General features: G+C 39.7%; 1 protein-coding gene across 1 annotated transcript; it reads left to right on the forward strand.

Moving 5' to 3' along the window:
• Positions 1-596: 596 nt before the first annotated feature.
• LOC101157661 (leucine-rich repeat and fibronectin type-III domain-containing protein 2) lies at positions 597-18,673 on the forward strand. The gene is made up of 4 exons (XM_020714893.2): positions 597-992; positions 7,808-7,868; positions 11,431-12,821; positions 14,933-18,673. The coding sequence occupies exons 3-4, from the start codon at positions 11,452-11,454 to the stop codon at positions 15,828-15,830; spliced, it is 2,268 nt and encodes a 755-aa protein (XP_020570552.1). The 5' UTR covers positions 597-992; positions 7,808-7,868; positions 11,431-11,451; the 3' UTR covers positions 15,831-18,673.
• Positions 18,674-20,143: the final 1,470 nt, after the last annotated feature.

Consider the following 20,143-nt stretch of genomic DNA (forward strand, 5'->3'; position numbering starts at 1 on the left):
TTTCTGTCTCTTTTCTGTAACACCTGTTTTTTCTTTCTTAAAATATGTTTAATGTCTAATTATCCTAAGTTTTATACGTCTTTGTATGAATGTATGAAAGTTGATTGTATTGTGCTGTGTATTGTTTTGATTGCTTGAAATAAACCAAAATAAAAAGTTGCCTTTTTCCAGTGTTGGAAACATTGGAACATTGGAACATTCCAGTGTTCCAATGTAGCCTTTGTTGACATTAAGGTGTTTTTCTTAAATCTGTCTTGCCTGGATAAATAAGGGTTAAATAAATAAATAATTTTAAAAATGTGAGTTAAATATGCCGTTTTTCTCAGCAGAGGGCGCCAAAGAGCATACAATTGTTCTGTCTCTATGAAAATCTTTTTTCTCTTTTGTATTTTTTTATTCCTTGAGTTGAAAGTGATGTTAAAAAAGATTTAATAATAAAAAATAGATGTGTCAACAGATACAAATTCAAACAACACGCTGTTAAATTAAATGCTTTTATTATCATTATTATTATTACTATTATTATTGTTATGTATGATTATGAGACTGGGTGAAATAATCTGCTAGACTTTTATTGATGAAATGCTCTTTTTTAATTTAATAATTGTAGCGTCTTCTTGTTTATTTCTCATTATTTGTCCGTCAGTCGGGTCTTACGCAAACTGCGTAGCATGTCCTCCTTTCGGAGTCACAAATACGACGGTCGCACAGTTCGGTGTTCCACCGGCGCCGCAGCCGCCCGCTCCGTCCCCGGCGCAGTCTGAGCGGCTAACGGGCTGGACCATGTCGGTTCCTTTCCGCAGAACCGACACGTCCAGGAAGAAAACGACTCTCTTTTGGGTTTGGCGGAGCCGCGCGCTGCTGCTGCTCCCGTTCGCCAGCAGATTAACCGACAAACCGGATGATGGACATGACACAACCACGGTGGAATTAATATTGCAGTCAGAACGGCTTAATCCCTGACAGGCACCAAAAAACACCGCTGACTAGAGGTAAGGAGCCGGTCTGATGCAGAGGAGGGCAGCGGGGCTGCGGGCGCGCCGTGGCATCCGGCAGGATCTCAGCTGGAGGATCAGAGGATGAGGAGGAGATCCTTCCTCCACCCTGAAGCGCTCATCCCGGGCGGCGCAGAGGCGCAGGTCCAGGTTCAGGTGCAGATCCTGATCCCCGTGCAGTGAAGGCTGACTCAGAGTTTCCAGCAAAGTGATGAAGAGTGAGGACCCCTTCATCCGGATATTCCCCCCAGCCCCCCGTCTGTGCAGGCCGCTGTTCCTGCAGAGCAAAGCCTCAAAGCTCATCCTGCAGAAACAACTGTTATTGCGTCTTCTCCAGCAAATGCAGTTTTTAAAACACAATTCTTAGCATCAGTAAGCAATTGAAATCTTTTGACATTATCCCACCTATATTCAAACATTTTTTTTAGCTTTTAATTGTGTTTTTAAGGGGTTTTCTTAATCATTTTTGCTATACAGTCAACATCTAGTGTCATATTTTTATGGTCATTTATGCTATTACAGTACAATATTTTTAATGTTGTTGCTGTTTGGGCTCCTTTTCATAAATACACACATGAATAAAACTGCAGATGTTTACCACTTGATAAGCACACAAGTGTGTTTTGCTACACTTTCCAGAAGCTGAAGTGTTGCATTTAGGTTTGCATCTTAGCGTTGTTTAACTATGTTCCATATCATTTGTACCTTTTACTAACTCTTAATTAGTTTTGTTTATCAGCCTTACACTGTCCTCTGCAGCCACGTTGATGCATTTAGACATATTTTATCATTTTTGCTTTTAGTATTGTTTTGTGTGCTTTCCCTTGTGTTTATCTCTCCTTAAGAGGTGCAGCCGTTGAGGAATCCACCTTTCTCATCCGTTTAGCTTTATTCTCATTGTTAAACATTGTTTGGCTTTAATCCTCTCACCTCTTTTGGCTAGTTTTGCACAAAGAATTTGCCTTATTTATTATGAATTGTGAATGTAATTTAGAGTTTTATTATTCAATAGTAGCTCTTCTGTAGTTCTTAACATTTTCTCAGCTCTTAAAGATTCACTGATAAAAATGGCGTTTGGGGTGTTTTTAATGCATTCTTGTGGCATTTTTCTGATGATGGAGAACATATATAAATACAGTTAAGCGTAAAAGCGTAAAATTTCTGAGTTTTTCTTCATTCGAATTGTTGTGAATTCGGAGCAGAAGATAAAAAAGCTGTTTGAAAAAGGTCTTTTTTGTAACATATGCGGGGCGGGGCACAGTCTTCCTGCTCTGCTCCATTCTGATCATCCACTTGCAGACAAATAGGTGCATGTACGTCTTTGTCTGAGCCGGAATCTGGATCTAAACTGCACGACTGGATAGCTCCAATATTGCTCACCATTTTTGTTCCACTAGTAATGTCAGGTTGAGGTTGTGAGGGGCTGTAAGCTAGCAGTAGAGAGTGTAAACAGAGAGCTCGCAGTAATGGGGAGCGGGGTAGTTTGTTGAATTTCTACTGACAGGCTTTTGGATTTTGGCTAAAAAGATCATATTTATGAATCAAATCCCACTGGGAAAGCTTTTACAATAGATCAAAGATGATCGGAGTGGGATTTCAAAAGATGTTCTGCTATTGTTTAACAATTTTTAGCTTCCTTTCAGCTGCATTTACTTTTAGATTAGTGTTGCCCAACATTTTTCCGTCACTATCAGCCTGTTTGATGATGTGAAGCATTCAGGTGCGTCATGAGCAAACCATCAGGACTAATGGAGAAATGTGTGAAAGGAGTTTGAAACAATTTCCCCCTAAAAATGAGTTTATGTGTTACCACAAGAAACAGCCTAAAGCACATTTGATTTATATTTATCATATTTGTGGACTAACAGCTGGTCTTTAGCCTGCACTGACTGCCAGTGTTGGGATTAACTCAGTAATGCTCCACAGTGAAATTACTGTTTTATAGTAGCTTATTGCATTATTGCTGGAGTTTAAGTAATATTCTAATTATTACAGCACTAGGAATTAGATGAATAATTAACTTATGGAGACAAAATTTGGACTCAAATGCTTTTATTTCTTATGGCTTCTCATACAGAACGCCTTGTGTTTCTGCGGAGCCAGTCTTGTTCTAGTAGGCTTAGTGCAGTCTTTTTAACCTACTTTTGTTTGGCAGCACTTTTTGTTTTAGCTTCTCTGAAGCACACCAGGCCTCAGGTTCTCTGTGTGTTCCTGGGTTTCTCCTTTTTTCTGAGTAGATGGCCTATATTTTCCTTTTTATGGACAAAACTGAATAAAATGAAGGTTGTTCCACCAATTTAGCCAAATATATGTATATATAAGATTGTCATTTCCCTCTTCTAAATCTAGGATATTACTTTATCCCTTCCTATTGTGATGTTGTGCTTCTGCAGGAAGTGCAGCAAATAGAGTAACTTCAGAGTTCTGCATGGAGCACATTACAATTCTGAGACAGTAGTAGTGAAAAATAAGGGATTTCCACTTTTGACAACAATTACAAGTAATCAATAATCTATTGTAGTTTGGAAGTCAGTCACTGCGGACGCCTTTCTACCTCTGTCTCAGCAAAGGTTTCAGCTGCCTCTGTGTTTCACCGCATGTTTCATCGCGGCTTTTCTGTCCAGATGTTGAATAATGCACACAAACTGACTAATGAGAAGTCTGGAAGATGTTTACTGTCCTGCAAAGGATTTGCATGTTCAGTCAAGCAGTGCACATTCAGGTGAAGTAGAGCGCAAACAGAGACTTTAATCCTCCCAGATTTCTCTATTAACCCCTTCCAGCTCACATCCTGCCGCCCTGTTGGAGGTACTTCCTGTTCTGCCTGTGGTATGGGGGGGGGGGGGGGGGGGTATTCATTCTCTCCATAGTGCATCACTGATTCTCAGGCTGGGCGGCACAGTGAAACTACTAATCCCTCCATAATCATGGCTTAATTTTGTCAAAGCTATGATTTGTTTCACCTTGCTTTTGCACTGTGGGGTCGGGCAGTTTCAACAGGAAGCTGCAGCCATGCGCACGTTTAGATTTACGCAAAAATCCTCTGATTATCACAAATTTTAGTGTTAAGCCAGTTCAGCTTTTAGTGAGCGGCTGCGTATAATCTTTTAGTTTAAGTTGTTGGTTTTTTTGTAATAAAAAAACATCAAATCCAGCAGATTTGAAAAGTGGTCACATTGGTGCATAAGCAGATTCGAAGGAAGCCATTTTGGCTTTGAATGACGTCATCCAACGATGGACTTAATGACAAACGGAGGAGGAGAGAGAACTGGAACGTAAAGATGTAAAAAATTATGATGAAGTTTATGAAAAATCCAGACAGGATTGTTTTCTAAATATTGGTACTTTTTGTTAATTTTAATGTTTTGATTCAAAGTCATCAGACGTGTGTTTCCAACTTCTTTCTATTTATCTACGCCATAATCAAAGGAACTGAAAAGGCACTTTGTGTGCCTCAGATCTCTGAATAGACGTCATGCGTGGACATGAACACATTTACAGCATGTATGGAGCTCCCAGGTCACATGACCAAACCGCACCCACTACCACAGTAAAGTGACTCATAGCGTCTTTAGAACAAGCTCAACGTTTCATTTAGAGGTCAATATGATGGATATTGGGGGGGGGGGGGGTTGTTATTCACTTTTTTTGATGGAAGAGTTCAGTCAAAACCTGCATTTCTATATTTTAGAAGCGGCTCCTTCACAAAAAAACAGAATCAAACCAAAACACAGTGAAACTCGTATAATTTATTAGTAAGTAATGCTGTGTGACATCATCAATCATCACTTGAGCAACAGATTCTTGTTTAGTATGTTTGATTGATATGTAAGTGAAAATGCCTGATGGGGCGTCCATTATCAGGAACTAACAGACAACGTGGAGGCGTTTTGATAAACCGTGGAATGGCGTATGTCCACCTATGTGCCAACTTTCTGTTTTTAACTTATTAGCCTTTAGACCAGCTCAATAAAATAAAATATTCAAGCTATTTGGCCGGAACTTCTTTTTTGGTGTCCATTATCACTGCTTGACACCCTCCAGCCAATCAGAATGAATTATTAGGTGTAAGTTTAATAAGAGCATTAACGGACCAGCTTACAATGAAGTTAATTTCACATTCAGTGTTCCTTCAAAATAAAAGCCCAAGCTATTGCTTTTGGTGTTTTGTGAAGACTGTAATAAACAGTTTTTAATGGCTAACCTGTCGATAGTTTCACTCCCCGCTCAAACCCTTGATGCTGAGAGTCCAGAAGGAAAAAATTGTGTCCCACTTTCAGAGTCTGACCTGACTGAGGATTCAAACCCGTAATCTTCTGGTCTCTCTAAATAGTAGAAGCACAGCAAAGAGCAAGACCAGACGGCAGCCCTGCTGTGACGCTGATATGCACAGGTACAGGTCTTACCTTAGCTTAGGGGACTCCTTTCTGTGCTGTACTTAGTGCTCTACTCTCTGCTGTCAAAATGTAAAGATTTGTTTGAAAGAAATCCTTCAAAAAAGACTCTCAGCTCTGCTTCCCTTCTGCTACAACATTGTATACGATCAGATAAGATCAACTTTGGTGAGCTCAATGTGGGGAAATTCAATTGTTACTGCAGCTCTGGGTGTCAGGCATCAAGGTATCAATTAAAGATACGTTTAACAACGTTAAAATAAAATAAAGTTTATACAGCTCTTCTAAAGCACTCATATTCACTATACATGTATTTTCAGAGAAAAAGAAGAAAAACACCAGAATTAGAAAAGCGGTGGAGCATTGAATGTTTTTGTCAGGAGTAGACCATCATCGAAGGACCTGTTGTACCGCACCTTCTTATAAAACACATTTTCACTCATCTGTATAGGACACCAATATCATGCTCATCAGTTCATCTCTTCAAAATGGATTTTTTCTTTTCCCATGGGGGGGGGTTGGTTATTGTTGTTGCTAAATGCTCTAAGCTTCCTGATGGGCAGGTTGGCTCTGGAGTAATACCTTCTCTAAGGCCTCTCAGCGGATCTGCTGTCTATAAATAAAGCCACGTGTCGTGGTGCTCTCACATAACCCAGCCTAAGCCTCATCTTGAGGTCTACGGGAATCGACACAGAACTCGTCGTAAATCTGAACTGAGGGCCGGACAAAAGCGTTAGGAGCTTGTTGGTGTGCCGGGTTTGATGCTGCTCCCAACGATCAGACGTCTCTCAGAACAGAGAACACGTCTTTGAGTCATCAGCTCATAGCAGCTCTTACCTGCATGTTCATGAATCATCTCTGACACCCTTTACTCACCATTAAAAAGGATCGTTTGATTACTCGTCCTTCCTTTTCTCGATGGCTGACCGTTTAAAGGTTTGCTCTGCATTGACAGGTGAAGCAGAGATGGACAAAAACATTCAAATATTTGTTCATTCTGGCTTATTAATCTTATTAATTACCACAGTTTACACCCTGTGCTGTAAATGTTTACAGCTTCAAACACTCAGTTGCTTTAGAAAATTCCTTATTGTTGTTAGGATTTATTGATTTGTGTTCACGTTAATCTAAATAAAAAGCAGAATCTGCATGAATGACTATTAAAGTTTCTACATTTCTTTTATGTTTCAGAGCTGTCAAATGGCAGCATTAACTTCTGGTTCTGTAGTATTTTTCTGAGACCTTAAACTAAAACTAAAATGTTTCCATTTCAGGATGTAACTTAGTTATTTTTCCAGCAGATTATTTAACATTTGTAAATGTTTTTTTATTTTATTTTCCAGTTTAACATGTAGCAACAATTGGTTAAATGCAATTAATTTAACATGTACTTATTACACGTTATTCCCTTTTTGTGATGTACAGACTCTTCTGGTTAATTAGCTATGCAGGATTTTAAAAACTGTCAAACCTTCATTCGAATCTCGTTTACACGTTCTGAATAATTCCTAATTGATCTTCATTTTCAGTAGTTCTGTTATTTTGTTCAGCACTCTTTGATTTTTTTCCCTTTTCCTCGCTTATCTGGTTTTTATATTTGAAACAACACATTATTCTTTAGCATTATCTAAGATATTTCCAGCCACAATTTTTTTATCATTTTTATTTTATTTTTTTAATTAGTTTTGAAGTACTTTTTTTGCATGTGAATTAGCATTTAAAATCCTGTTCAGCGTGATTTACTTTTTACATTCTTCTCATTCTGTTAAACAGGATCTATTCTGATTTATTTCTGTATTTTTCTAAAGCTAATAAACAATTCCTGCAAATAGGTTATTATTGATCAGTTTTGATTTATTCAAGCAGTTTTCCAAGTTTCAATATTTCATTTAGCATTCATTATTTTTTATGACAATAACTTATACGAACTTTGAGATTGAATAGTTTTATCAAGCACATTATAATACTTAGCCTGCCATTTTAAGGTTTTTAGCTTTTTATCAGCTGTCCTTACAATTTTCCAGTCACGTTTATGCTTTTTATTTTGTTGTATTCTTTTTGTGTCATTTAACGTAATGCTCTTTAGCTGCAATTACAAACGATTTTATTTAGCATTTGAAAACTTGGAAAATCTTATCCCTTTTTATCACATGTCTTTTTTCTTTGGGTTCATCCTCAGAAACACTTTTTCAACTGTTGTTAGTTTAGCCTTGAATGTGTTCAGAAAGTAGAAATGGTAAAAGTTTTGCAGAGTGATCAAATATGTTTAACAAACTGTGGGAAAGTGTGGTTTGCAACACTGAACCACGGAATTGCAATTCATTGGTTTTGTAAATAAACAATTTCTCTGTTGTTGTTCTCATTTTTATAATTATTTTTATTTCATCCTCATGTTGTCTTTGTGTTTTTTTTCTGCAGGGATGGCATTGACCTTTTTTCTAAAGCAGTTTCCTGGAAACCAAATCTCAGCTGTTTGCAGGTGAGTCATAAATGCTCTAAGATGAAAGATTTCAATATGAACACAAAGTAGAACTAAATGAAAATATGTTTTGTTAAAGATACATAGTGTTAAAAATGACATTTTTATTCGGTAACCTATGTGGTAGAAGTCAAGATTTGGGGAAAAACAATACTAGAAAGGCAAATATGGTCACCAAAAATCTAGGAAAGACACAAAATGTTAAAATAGTTGGAGCTTCATTTAGTTTTAGAATCTAGAAAACTTTTTTTCTCTAATAACCTTTTTTTGTGTGTGTGGTCCAAAAATGTGTTCAAAGTTACATTTAAATTGAACGTTTTGGTTATGGCTCCAAAGTAACAACAGCATTTTTTGTGTTTTGGTGTAGACTTGCTGTGAACTTCTCAAATTTACAGATAATTTTAAAAGAAAAGAAAAAATAAGGAAAAAAAGTTTGCTTTTGCTAAATATCTGGAGCATCAATAATGCAAATTTTGATTTATTACTCAGTCATTCTCATTGGAAAAACCATTCTTGCTCCTTTTTTGTAATGTTTATAATCTTTTTTTCCATGATATTTGTTTCTGTGGTTATTTAAGTTTTCAACTGACCAATCAGATGCCTCGAATAAAGTATGTTGTCTTACCTCCAGTGTTCGAAAGTCATAGAGGTGTGGACTTCCAACAAGCTCACGCCTGATTGGTTGCTATAGAAACGATGACTCAGACCAACAACTGCTTGCTGACATTGTCTGGCTCCAACATGGCGGTTCCCGTATGGCGACTGAATTGACTTTATGTGGTAGGAGCCAGAAGTGAGGCCTTTTTTTATGGGTGACGTCAGACTTACTCACTTCAGTTCACAGATACAGTCAATGGACTCCACACATTTTAGACATTGTCATCTGAATTGATGATGGATGTGTTTGTCATGGCAACATCTCACACATCTGATTTCCTCTTGGTGATTTTTTTTGCGGTGCCTTTTTTGGTTGAAAAAAGTCAGAAAGTTCACCGTGATTAGAATGTGCTTTTTCTGCCACCTTTTTCTTTGCTGATTAAATGTCTTGAGGAACCAACTATTTGTTTAACCCTTGAGTTATTTGTTGACTTTTCTTTGCATCAGAAGCTGTTGGAGTTGTCCCCTTGGTATGAGGGTGTTTTGTGGTTACTTTGCTCATTTAGGTCTTTTAAATGCGAAAATTTGAACTCACACATGGAAGGTTCTTCATACTAGGACCAGAGAAGCTGAAAACCACTTTGTGTTGTCTTTTTCAAAGGAAACGTGCTTCTCTGTTACGACTGCGTTTACTCAGAAAAGCACATTAAGATTTTAAAGCCCCCAGGAACATAGTTTCAGGAAGATCTCATGCATTTTTTAGTGCAAAAGCTAAATTCTGATCACATTATTAAAACATGGATGCCTGCTCTCAGTCATCACATTTTGGAAAAAGTAAAAGCAAGTTACTGCAGCATCTGTTCATTTGCTGTAACAGACACTGGAAAGGAAAGTCCAGAAGCTCCTTGCTCCACTCTATTACGATGCATCCACTTGTAGACAAATAGATCCACGAACGTCTTCGTTTTCCTCGTCTGAGCTGGAATCTGGATCTACGTCTAGGTAGCTCCAATGTTGCTCACCATTTTTGTTGCACCGCTAATTTTAGCTTGGGGTTGTGAGGGGCTGTAAGCTAGTGGGAGAGAGTGTAAACAGGGAGCTTTCAATAACAGGAAGGGGAAGGTGGGCGAGGTTGCTCTGCACCAATGGTCCCACCCACAACTCAGAGGTACATTTCTTATGAACTACTGGCACTCAGCAGAAACCATGTCCCAAAAAAACAACTTTTTTTTATTTTTTATTTTGGCTAAAATTGGCTTAATCATAATTTAAAGACCACTGGGAACACTTTTAAAATAGATTAAAAAGATGATTGGAGTGGAACTTTAAACATTTGCTCATTTTGAATCTAGATGCTGCACATTTGTTTTTATCTTTCCAAATATCAACCCACTTTACTCTGAACGCACACGTGCTTTCTTCCTGCTATATCTCGCCCACATTGGTCCATAAAATCCATGGAAAAGGGACACGAATAAACAAACATGTAAATGCATCTTAAGAATGAGAGAAGACGAGAGCAGAGAAGAGAGTCCGCTTTGTGTTGGGGAAAGAGCTTCCCACAAAGGGAACAAACGCCACACGGATTTACCAGACCTCAGCGCACATTTGTGGCAGCTGTTAATATTGTATGTTGCACTGTGAGAACAAAAATCTGGCTTGAAAGAGAAGCAAAGGAGAGAATGCATTCATGTGGAATCTAAAAATGACTGCAGGCTGGAGCATCTTTCACAGGTGGATCGGAAACCGCAGAGTTGGTGTTGTCAAGTGAGACACAGGGGAGCACAGTTCTATTTACATCAGTTAAGTCAAGGGGTTTTGTGTAGCAAAAATTTATAGTCGCATATAACAATCAGCAGGAGACAATTAACCAGCAATAGTTTCACCAACTTAGTATCCATCAGAAAGGTGACTGCTAATAGCGATAATTGTGTAGACACATCTTCTCTGAGGTTGTGTTCTCAAGTTTCTTCCATGTATCAGAGTAAAACAGAATCAGCTCAGTCAGCTCTCCCAGGTTCTGTACGACCTGCAGCGCTGACCTGGGAAGAACAGTTCCAGCATGTGGCTACTGGAGTGAGAGGAGCCCGTGATGATGTGTTCACCTCTGCAGAGGTGAACACATCATCAAGGGCTCCAGTATGTCAGGAGGCTCCATCATCAGATCCTTCTTGAGGTCTTTTCTTCTTGGGCACCTTCAGGTCAGGAAGTATAGAGCCAATGGGTTTTGTGGTGTTGAGTGGGCGATAGTTCTCGGATGAACCTGACTGTGGCAGTGATGATGATGATGATGTATGAAAGATGGGTCAGAGTACATGGATGTGTGAACCAGTGCTTGGTGTGAGGGAACACTGGGGGCTGAGTTGGACAGATTGGGGGCATTCAGAGAAAAAGTCGCTAAACCTCTGGCAGGTGAAGAGAGTCTCAGATGTAGAAGTTTCTGCACCAGAATCTCAGGAAGTATGTGGTTGAAATGTCCCTAATTCATGCATGTCTTGTATAGTTTCATAGCAGTGAAACTAGATTTAGAAGAAGTGCTTCTTTTTTCCTCATATGTACGTATGAAAATGCATAATGATTTGCACATGGACCTTTTTGCCATGCGTCTACATTTGTGAAGTGTGTCACAGTCTTTAAAAAGGCTCTGGGGCCTCATTCTAAGAGAGGTTTTACACACAGTAAGGTTACAGAACGTAGCTGTAAATGGAAAATCTGAAAATCTGTTCAGAGCTTTGATTTTTGAGGGATCACAATGCATTGTACTGTCAGAGGCTTGAAAATATTTTGGATCAAATGTAAAAATACTCTGTGGACATTTTTTCCACCATTGAATGAAAGGTAAATTTTCTCAGAAATATTGACAACATTTGAGCTTCAGTAAGGTCCCATCGGACCTTGTCTATTGTGATCAATCAACAAGAAAGGGTGAAAGGATGTCATCTTTACCCTGTCTTTTCTCATGCAGATTAATGCGCGTGTCTCCACCATGGACCACATCATCTGCTGCCTGCTCGTCATGGTAGCCACAGTGATGATTGTCCATGCATGTCCCAAGTACTGTGTCTGCCAGAACCTCTCAGAGTCCCTAGGAACTCTGTGTCCCTCCAAAGGCCTTCTTTTCGTTCCTTCAGACATTGACCGGAGCACGGTGGAGCTCAGACTGGGAGGCAACTACATCCTTCACATCACACAGCAGGACTTTGCAAACATGAGTGACCTGGTGGACCTGACCCTCTCCCGGAACACCATCAGCTACATCCAGCCCTTTTCCTTTAGTGACCTGGAAACTCTGCGCTCACTCCATCTTGACAACAACCGTTTAACAAAGATAGGTTCTGATGACTTCAGAGGCTTGGTGAACCTACAGCATCTCGTCCTGAACAACAACCAGCTGGGGCGCATCCATGACAAGGCTTTTGAAGACCCAATGGGAGCTTTGGAGGACTTAGATCTTTCCTACAACAATCTGGTCTCTCTTCCCTGGAACTCGGTCAGACAGATGGTCAACCTACACCAACTCAGTGCAGACCACAATCTACTAGAATTCATTCCAGAAGGAACCTTTGCTGACTTGGAAATGCTGGAGAGAGTGGACCTAGCTTCAAACCGTTTGCAGAAGCTTCCCCCTGATCCCATCTTTGCTCGGGCGCAGGATTTACCAACCCTGAGTACGCCGGAGACTGCCCAGCTGTCCTTAAGCCTGGGTGGGAACCCTCTGCACTGTAACTGTGAAATGCTTTGGCTACGACGGCTGGACAGGGAGAACGACTTGGAGACCTGCGCCTCCCCGCCTCCCTTAAAGGGTCGTCACTTTTGGGATGTCAAAGAGGAGGAGTTTGTATGTCAGCCACCCCTTTTTATCCAGCAGACTCACAAGGTGGTTGTTTTGGAGGGCCAGACAGCCACTTTGAGGTGTGAGGCAACAGGAGACCCTTCTCCTGCTATCCATTGGATCTCACCTGATGATCTGCTGCTTGGAAACTCCTCCAGAACCCAAGTGTATAGGAACGGAACAATGAGGATCCCCATCACCTCCTCCAAGGATCATGGCATTTTTACCTGCATTGCTGCTAATGTGGCCGGAGAAACCACAGCCTCAGTGGAGGTGTCCATTAGGCAGATCCCATTTCTGAGTAATGACACGGGGCCACTAGTTCAACCAAACTCCAAGCTTTCTGACATCACAGGAACAAAGATGAAAGGGAGTCCTCAAAACCAGCCAGAGAGAACACTGTCCGTCTCAGACGTGACAACTGTTTCTGCACTGGTCCAATGGACAGTAAGCAAAGCGGCCCCCAAGGTAAAGATGTACCAGCTCCAGTATAACTGCTCAGAGGACGAAGTTGCCACCTACAGGTGAGTTGATGTAACATCTGTATATTTCTGCAGAGAGCATTAACTAGGTCATCACAGTAAAGGAAGCTCAGGGTTTCCTTTGATGCATTCCACTTTTCTTCTGGTTTCTGGTGTTTCAGACTGAGTGTGTACTTAAGAAAGCTTCTGAATTAGATCATGTTTATTTTCCAAGAGAAAACAACCAACCGAAAGAACCCTTTCTATCAGGAAGTCGTATAGCTCTTTATGTAATGTCTAGATTGTTTTGTTTTATAGAAAAGTCTGCTGACATAAAAGTTGATTTCTAAATTTTTTTTTAAAGTCCAGCATGTTAATCTGTCAAGCACTGAATTGAGCATTTTTTTACCCATACTCCTTTTTTCAGTTTTAGCTGTTTATCTACTAATTTAGCATATTAAGGACTGCTTAGTATTATCCCATTTTTCCAGCTGTGCAATATCATTTTTCCTAATCCATTTATAATTAATCTGTTTACATTATTTTCGTTTTCTTTCTTGTGGTTGATTAAGCTCAGTAGTTTAGGTATTGTAAATTTAAATTTTTTGCTGTGTAATGTATTTTCTTTTGTTATCAAATAGTGAGCAATTGCGCAAATGTTAAATTCCATTTATTATGTTTAGCAAAACATTTTGTCATTATTTAGCACATTTTGTACCTTCTGCAGCTGTTCTGGATTTTTATTTCCAGAAATTGTATCATCTAGCATGCATGTTAGGAATACTTTCAATGCTTTTTAGCTGTATTTCTGTAGTGAAACACTTTATTCAGTCATTTTATGTTTCGGTTGTTGCTTTTAACATTTGTTAGATGTCCTTCCATTTTTCCAAAAAACAAAAGTGCGTCTGATGTATGCATTCAAGTTTACTGACCTTAAACTGATTTTCAAAAGTTACTCTGAATGTTTTAGTGGAACTTTGGTGAACTATAAAGCCACTTGATGAATTGTTGGAGCATTATGGGTACTGTAGTTAGGAGTCTGGTGGAGTGATGTGTACTGAACTTCAACATAATGAAGTGAAAAAGTGAAAGTATTGTTTTATATTTTATTTACTTTGTGTTATAACTTAACAATATTGAGAGTTATTGTCAATAAGTTTTGACTCATCTGTCGTGTTGCTCTCTCAGCAAAGGCAGGTAAAAGAAGAGAACATAAAGAACAACACAGTTCACTAGAAAAACTTCCCATCAACCCCTGTGACTACTGAACTTGCCTCATAGCCCCTCTGGGTATTGTAGTGTAGTCATTGCACATTATCTGTTTTGTTCTTAATGCGTTTTATAATCCGATGCAAATCATAGTCCAAAAGATACACAATCCATGTCAATAAGAATGTAATTAATTGACATGTGTTGATTTTATTAGTACTACACTTGCTGACCACTTTATCAGAACTGCCTTAATCCTTGGTGGCATAGATTCAACACGGTACTGGAAAGATTCCTCAGAGAGGTTGGTCCATAATGACGTGACAGGATCATGTCCGGGTTCTTCTTTGTTTCATTTCATTTCATTTTGATTTCTGGAAAGTACCTTTGTTTTCTGAAATGTTTTTTTCTTTTTGATGGAAACTGGAAAAGGTTGGTACTATGAAATATCTCTGATTGGTTGATGACGTCTGTCCATCATTACACCTGAAAGTTATTTGACATGAAGCAATGCTGGATGATCCCTACTTATCATCAGATTTTAGCAGTAGGTGGACAATGAAAACGCATTTGTAAAACTCAAACGTCAAAACTTAAAGGTCATCATCCAATCAGCGATCTTCCATAGTACCTACCTTTTCCGGTTTCTTGTTGTGTTTTTTTTTTTAACTTTACATTTTGTTTTATAAAAATTTCTTTTGTTTTTAAAAACAAATCATTTTTATGTTGTTAAATCTGTTTTGCTCTTTTAATTGTTGCGGTCTTTAATATGTTTGAGCCTCGAGTGATTTGTTGGTGTGATTTGTGCTAAAGGGAGAGACTTGAGGTCAATTAAATGGAAGGATGGCTGCTGTTTGATGGAAGAGGAAAAAAAGCTAGTTAATTTGCTCTGTTTGCACCGACATTTTAGCGTGTAAACAATTATGATGGTTGAGAGTTTCTCTTGTGTTTCTTGTGTTTTTCAGAATGATTGCGCCCTCAAGAAACTCTTTCACCGTGAACAATCTGGTGGCAGGAACCCGCTATGACGTGTGTGTTCTGGCCGCCTGGGACGACGCTGCCAGCACCCTCACTGCCACCAGCGTTGTGGGCTGCACACATTTTCTCACCCAAGTCGACTATTCTCAGTGCCGATCTGCACGCAGCCAGCTGCTGGGAGGCACCATGATCCTGGTGGTGGGGGGCCTCATCGTGACCACCCTGCTGGTGTTCATTGTCTTCCTCATGATGCGCTACAAAGCTACAGATCCTCAGTTTCCACCTGCAAAACTGCCCAGCTTCTACGACTCGCACACTCAGACCACCAGCAGTGTGCTGGTCATGTCGCAGCCGCAGAACCAGACGGAGCCTCAGGTCAAAGGGACTCTTCCGGATGAGCGGGTGGAGTTTAAATGTGGCTCCCTTCAAAGCAGCCTCACCTCCTCCTCTTCCTCCTCCTCGGGCTCCACAGCCAGGGGCACCTACAGCCCCAACAGCACTCTTGCCAACATTTTAAGGTCAGCCCCTGTTAAACCCCGGTCAAACCTGGATAATCTCCTCGGGACAATCACGTCACTGGAGCTGTGGGGAGGACAGGCCCGGGAGCCAGGAGTCTCCAGTGGCAGCACCATGACAAGACGCTACAGAGACAGAGTGCCGCTGCTGGACGGAGCGCTGGACTCCCGGCTCAGCCGGCTCCTCATGCTGGACTCCAGGCCAAAGAAGAGCCAGTCCTTTGACACAGACGAGACGCCGGACAGCGGAGCTCCCCAGCTTCAGAGGAAACCTCGCAGAATCAGCGGGATCTGGACTAAGAGGAGCCTCTCTGTGAACGGCATGGAGACGTTAGAGGGGGCTGAGTGGGAGATGGAAAGTACTGTTTAGGAAAGGAACAGCGGCACTGCCAAACCAAACTAATACCAAGACGATGGACTCTATCCTGCATGAGGCTTACCCAGACTTAAGGGAGACTTGACCTCCGGATTATTTTGCCTGACATTTTTCACAGTGCTGGATTAAAATGCCATCAGTCAAAAAGGGAAATGACTTTAAAAAAAACTGTCTCAAAGCCCACAACTATCACAATGTCAAATGTCTTTTTATGACAATATTATTTTGTTCTATAAATATAAATGGAATAATACTGGACTTTGCCTTAGTGTATATAGTGTACATAAAGTGAGTGTGGGTGTACACACATATGCATATAAACTGCAGAGGAACTCATAAGAATCCTATTGTGTTGATGAAGACTGTTTCTGTTAAAAATGCCAAACTTCCGGAAAGAGAAAGACCAACCAAGGCTGTTGTCCCCGTCAGTCCTGTGGGGTTTATCTAGTCTAAGTAGTATTTGAGCGTCTTGCTTTGCCCTTTTTTTTTAATTCTTTACTTTTTTTTTTTATCTTTGCATTATTTCCCTCCAAATGAAATGTTTCTTGTGTCACGTAAAGGCAACCTTCAGCATAAAAATAAGGATCAGCACCATCATTTTTCTTTTCTGTCATTAATAATATACATTTGCCTGATTGATTCTAAAAAAAAACCCTGCTGATATCAGATTGGAGAGATGAACAGATATTTCTAGCAATTATTTAACGTTATTTCCAATTACACTGAGACATTTACAAGTTCCTTTGGACATGACATGATTTATTTTCCTTCAAGTCTGATGTGGAATTTATTTTACCAGTCAAGAAGCATTGAAAACTTTTTTTGGGGATTCATCTTATTTTTGAGACCAAACTGAATTGACTGAAAAGGAAAAGCCATAAATCATTAGTGATTCTGTTCCCCCCAGTAAAACATGGTGGTGGAAGTTCAATCATGTGGGGCTGTTTAGCTATGCCTGGCAAAGAGGAGTTTATTTGTCTACATAGAGTCATGAATAGAGAGAATTATGTTTAAACTCTTGAGGAATAACACAAAGGTTGCTGCTAGAAAAGCTTGGGGCCCATGTTTGATTCGAAGCAGGCCTATCAAAACTAAAATCCCGCAGAGTTTGAAAAAGCTGGAATAATTAATTATCTATGAACTTGCTAAGATCCTTCCAGAAAAAGAGGAATTATTTTAAAAAGTTAATGCCAGCTGCATACCAGAAAAACCAAGCTGTTGACCTTCAAGTAAGATCCATCATTCCAGCTTCTGAACATGCTGAATCTCTTTTTGGGTCACGACTGTTGGGCAGAGGCGGGGTAGGCCCCTTAACAGTTTGCCAGTCCATTGCAGGGTCCTTCACTTAACCAAAGTTTAAACTGTATTTCTGTGTTTCAGAATTATATCTCCAAATTGTCCCCAAACTCTTTTGGTTCAGACCATTTTAAGGGTTTTTGGTATTTTTTTTATGAAGAAGGGATTCAATATCAAATTTGACACAGTATCCATATTGTGTCAATATATCAAGGTACAACCAAGGTTGCTGAAAAAGACAATGATTTCTTCAGATATAAAAATGTTGTCCATGCTGTAATGACCTGTCGGTTTATTTGTCCATTTGCAGCATGAACTTCACCATTTGAGTCACTGTGTCGTCACTGTTTTGACACACCACTAGGACTAACCTGCAGCGTCAACGTTTGCTTATAATCCCAGAGTTAAGCAGATCTTTGAACGGCCGTGTCAGCGTTAACAGTGTTTCACAGATTAGATGCAACTGTTGGATGGATCTGATTGTTGGACAACTCTTTCGTTTATTGATCTCAAGTGCTTATTTGTTTTATTTCTTTAGACTCAGTTGAACTCAAGTGAACTTTGAGTCTTGTTTGGGATTAAATTTGGGTTTTCATTTAGAAAATCTACAGCAACCTTTTTTTTTAACCAAAAGATTGCTTGGTTTTTGGCAAATCCCCAAGAATGTAGGGTTTTTGGTTGTTTGGTGTGTTTTTTTATTTGATTTTCTTTTTTAAACTAAGGTTTATGAATTAATTATCGCATTAGCCAACATGTATCTCCAAATTCAGGTAAATAGGATGGTGGTAAAAATCAAAAATTGTTCATATGCATCATGAAGTGGACCGAAAATCTTTATTTGCACTTCATGCTAAGATTTGGAAGCATGATTACAAGAAAGCCCAATCAGGCATGAAAACCATGTTTATTATATTGAAGCAGTAAAATAATATGCCAAAACAAACCCGACAAAATGCATCAACCTCACCAACCTTACATCTGCCATTTCTCCAAAAACTGAAATTACAGGGAAAACCTTTCTTCCGCTTAAATTCAGTGTTTTTATGGTTTTTCAGGTTCATGTTTATTTCAAAGGTCATCAAACCCATGTTTCTCAGTACTGTGGATAGGACATATGTTGTTGTTTTTTCAATTTGTTAATGCCATAAAGGCTTTTGTCACAGATTTTTATGCTGCCGGAGTGCAAACCGAAATATCAAGTCTTATTCCCAGTGATGTCACAATTTTGCCCCAACATGGCAACCTCTCTGTAGCTGGAATCTAGTCTTTGTATTGAATGTTTTATCTCTTGATATAAATAATGCATAGCAGAATTTGAAATTGTTGAATATTTTTCTTTATATTTTTGCTGGTCAAGTGGCCCAGAACTTGCATGGCTGCAACATTTCACAAGAGGTGGAGCGATGGATAACCCTATAATTGTAATACCGGTATGAGGTGTGAAGCTTCAAACATTTTTACAAGTTTATGTGCTGCATTGTCATACGTTTTCACGTTTACAGAGGAAAAAAATAAAAAGTGTTGTCCCAGACTGTTCAAAAGATGATTGTGTAGTTGATCTTTTTCAAGAAAACAGCCCTCACGAAGTCCCTACCAATCCTTTTGCATGTTTTACTTCTGGGGATATTAATTATTTTTACTTTCATGTCTCTACATCAAAGCCTTTTTTATTTTTCTTTTGCTTGTTACACATCTTTGTCTTCTTTTCCTTTTGGTTTCTCTCTTCAGGGGTCACCACAGCGAATCAGCTTCCTCCATCTAACCCTGTCTTCTTCATCCTCTCCTCTAACAGCAGCTACCTTCATGTCCTCCTTCACTAAATCCAGAAACCTCCTCTGGTCTGCCTCTCGACCTCTAGACTCAGCATCCTTCTACCAATATATTCACCGTCTCTCCCCTGGACGTGTCTGAGCTATCTCAGTCTGACTTTATCTCCAAAACCTCTGAATCCTCTGATGTCCTCATTCCTGATCCATCCTGGTCTCTTCCAAAGAGAACCTCAGCATCTTCCTCTCCGCAACCTCCATCTCTGCTTCCTGTCTTTTCCTCAGTGCTACTGTCTCTAGGCTGAACAACATGGCTGCTCTCAACACAGTTGTTTCACCTTTTATTTTAGCTGAAACTCTTCATCACACGTGGCACTTTTCCAACCTGCCTGCACTCACTTCTTCACTTCTTTTCCACACTCTCCATTACTCTGGAGTGTTGACCGTAGATAGTTAAAATCCTCCTCTTTCTTTATCTCCCTGTAACCTCACTCTTCCACTTGGGTTCCTCTCATTCACACACATGTACTCTGTCTTGCTGCTTCTAACCTTAATTTATCTCCTTTCCAGACCAAACCTCCACCTCTCTAGCTTCACCTGCACCTGTTTCTTACTCTCACTACATCTCACAGTGTCGTCTGCAAACATCATAGTCCATGGTGATTCCTTTCTAATCTCATCTGGCATCCTGTCCATCACCATTGCAAACAGGAGGAAGGGGCTCAGAGCTGTGCACAAAACCAATCAAGCATTGCTAATTTTTTAATGACCTTTCTAAAGTTATGAAGTCCTTCATGTCCTCCCCAGACTTATAAATACCTTTACTGCATGAGGTGCTGTGAAGTTTCTGCCAAAGTTCAAAGGACACCATGGAGACACTAAAATCAGTATTAAAAAGAAAAAAAATCTCTCCAAAGAATAAAACACTTGCCGAAACACAGGCCCAAAGCTGGCTTATGACATCAAGGCCACATCTGTCCTGTACAGCAAAACTATAATCCAAGTTAGGCTCCCCTTGTGACCTTTGCGTGTCCGGGCTATATGACACATGACACTACAGTGACTAAGCCATAAGCACTGAAAGTAGCCCGCAGTAAATCCACTGATTTGAGTCACTGATTCAGGAGTAGCCAGAGTTTTGTGAAGATCAAAGCTCAATCAACGTGCAAAAGATATAACCTTTTTTTAGTCTAAAATGGAATTTCATTAACATTTTTAAAAAGAGCTAATCATTTTGATGTCCTG

The sequence above is a fragment of the Oryzias latipes genome, chromosome 24 (assembly GCF_002234675.1).
Source record: "Oryzias latipes chromosome 24, ASM223467v1".
Lineage (NCBI taxonomy): Eukaryota > Metazoa > Chordata > Actinopteri > Beloniformes > Adrianichthyidae > Oryzias > Oryzias latipes.

Excerpts from the sequence above, each read along its gene's own strand:
- LOC101157661 (XM_020714893.2), top strand. The coding sequence starts at position 11,452 with ATGGACCACATCATCTGCTGCCTGCTCGTCATGGTAGCCACAGTGATG. Across the intron at positions 12,822-14,932 it reads GACGAAGTTGCCACCTACAG|AATGATTGCGCCCTCAAGAA; the intron begins GTGAGTTGATGT and ends TGTGTTTTTCAG.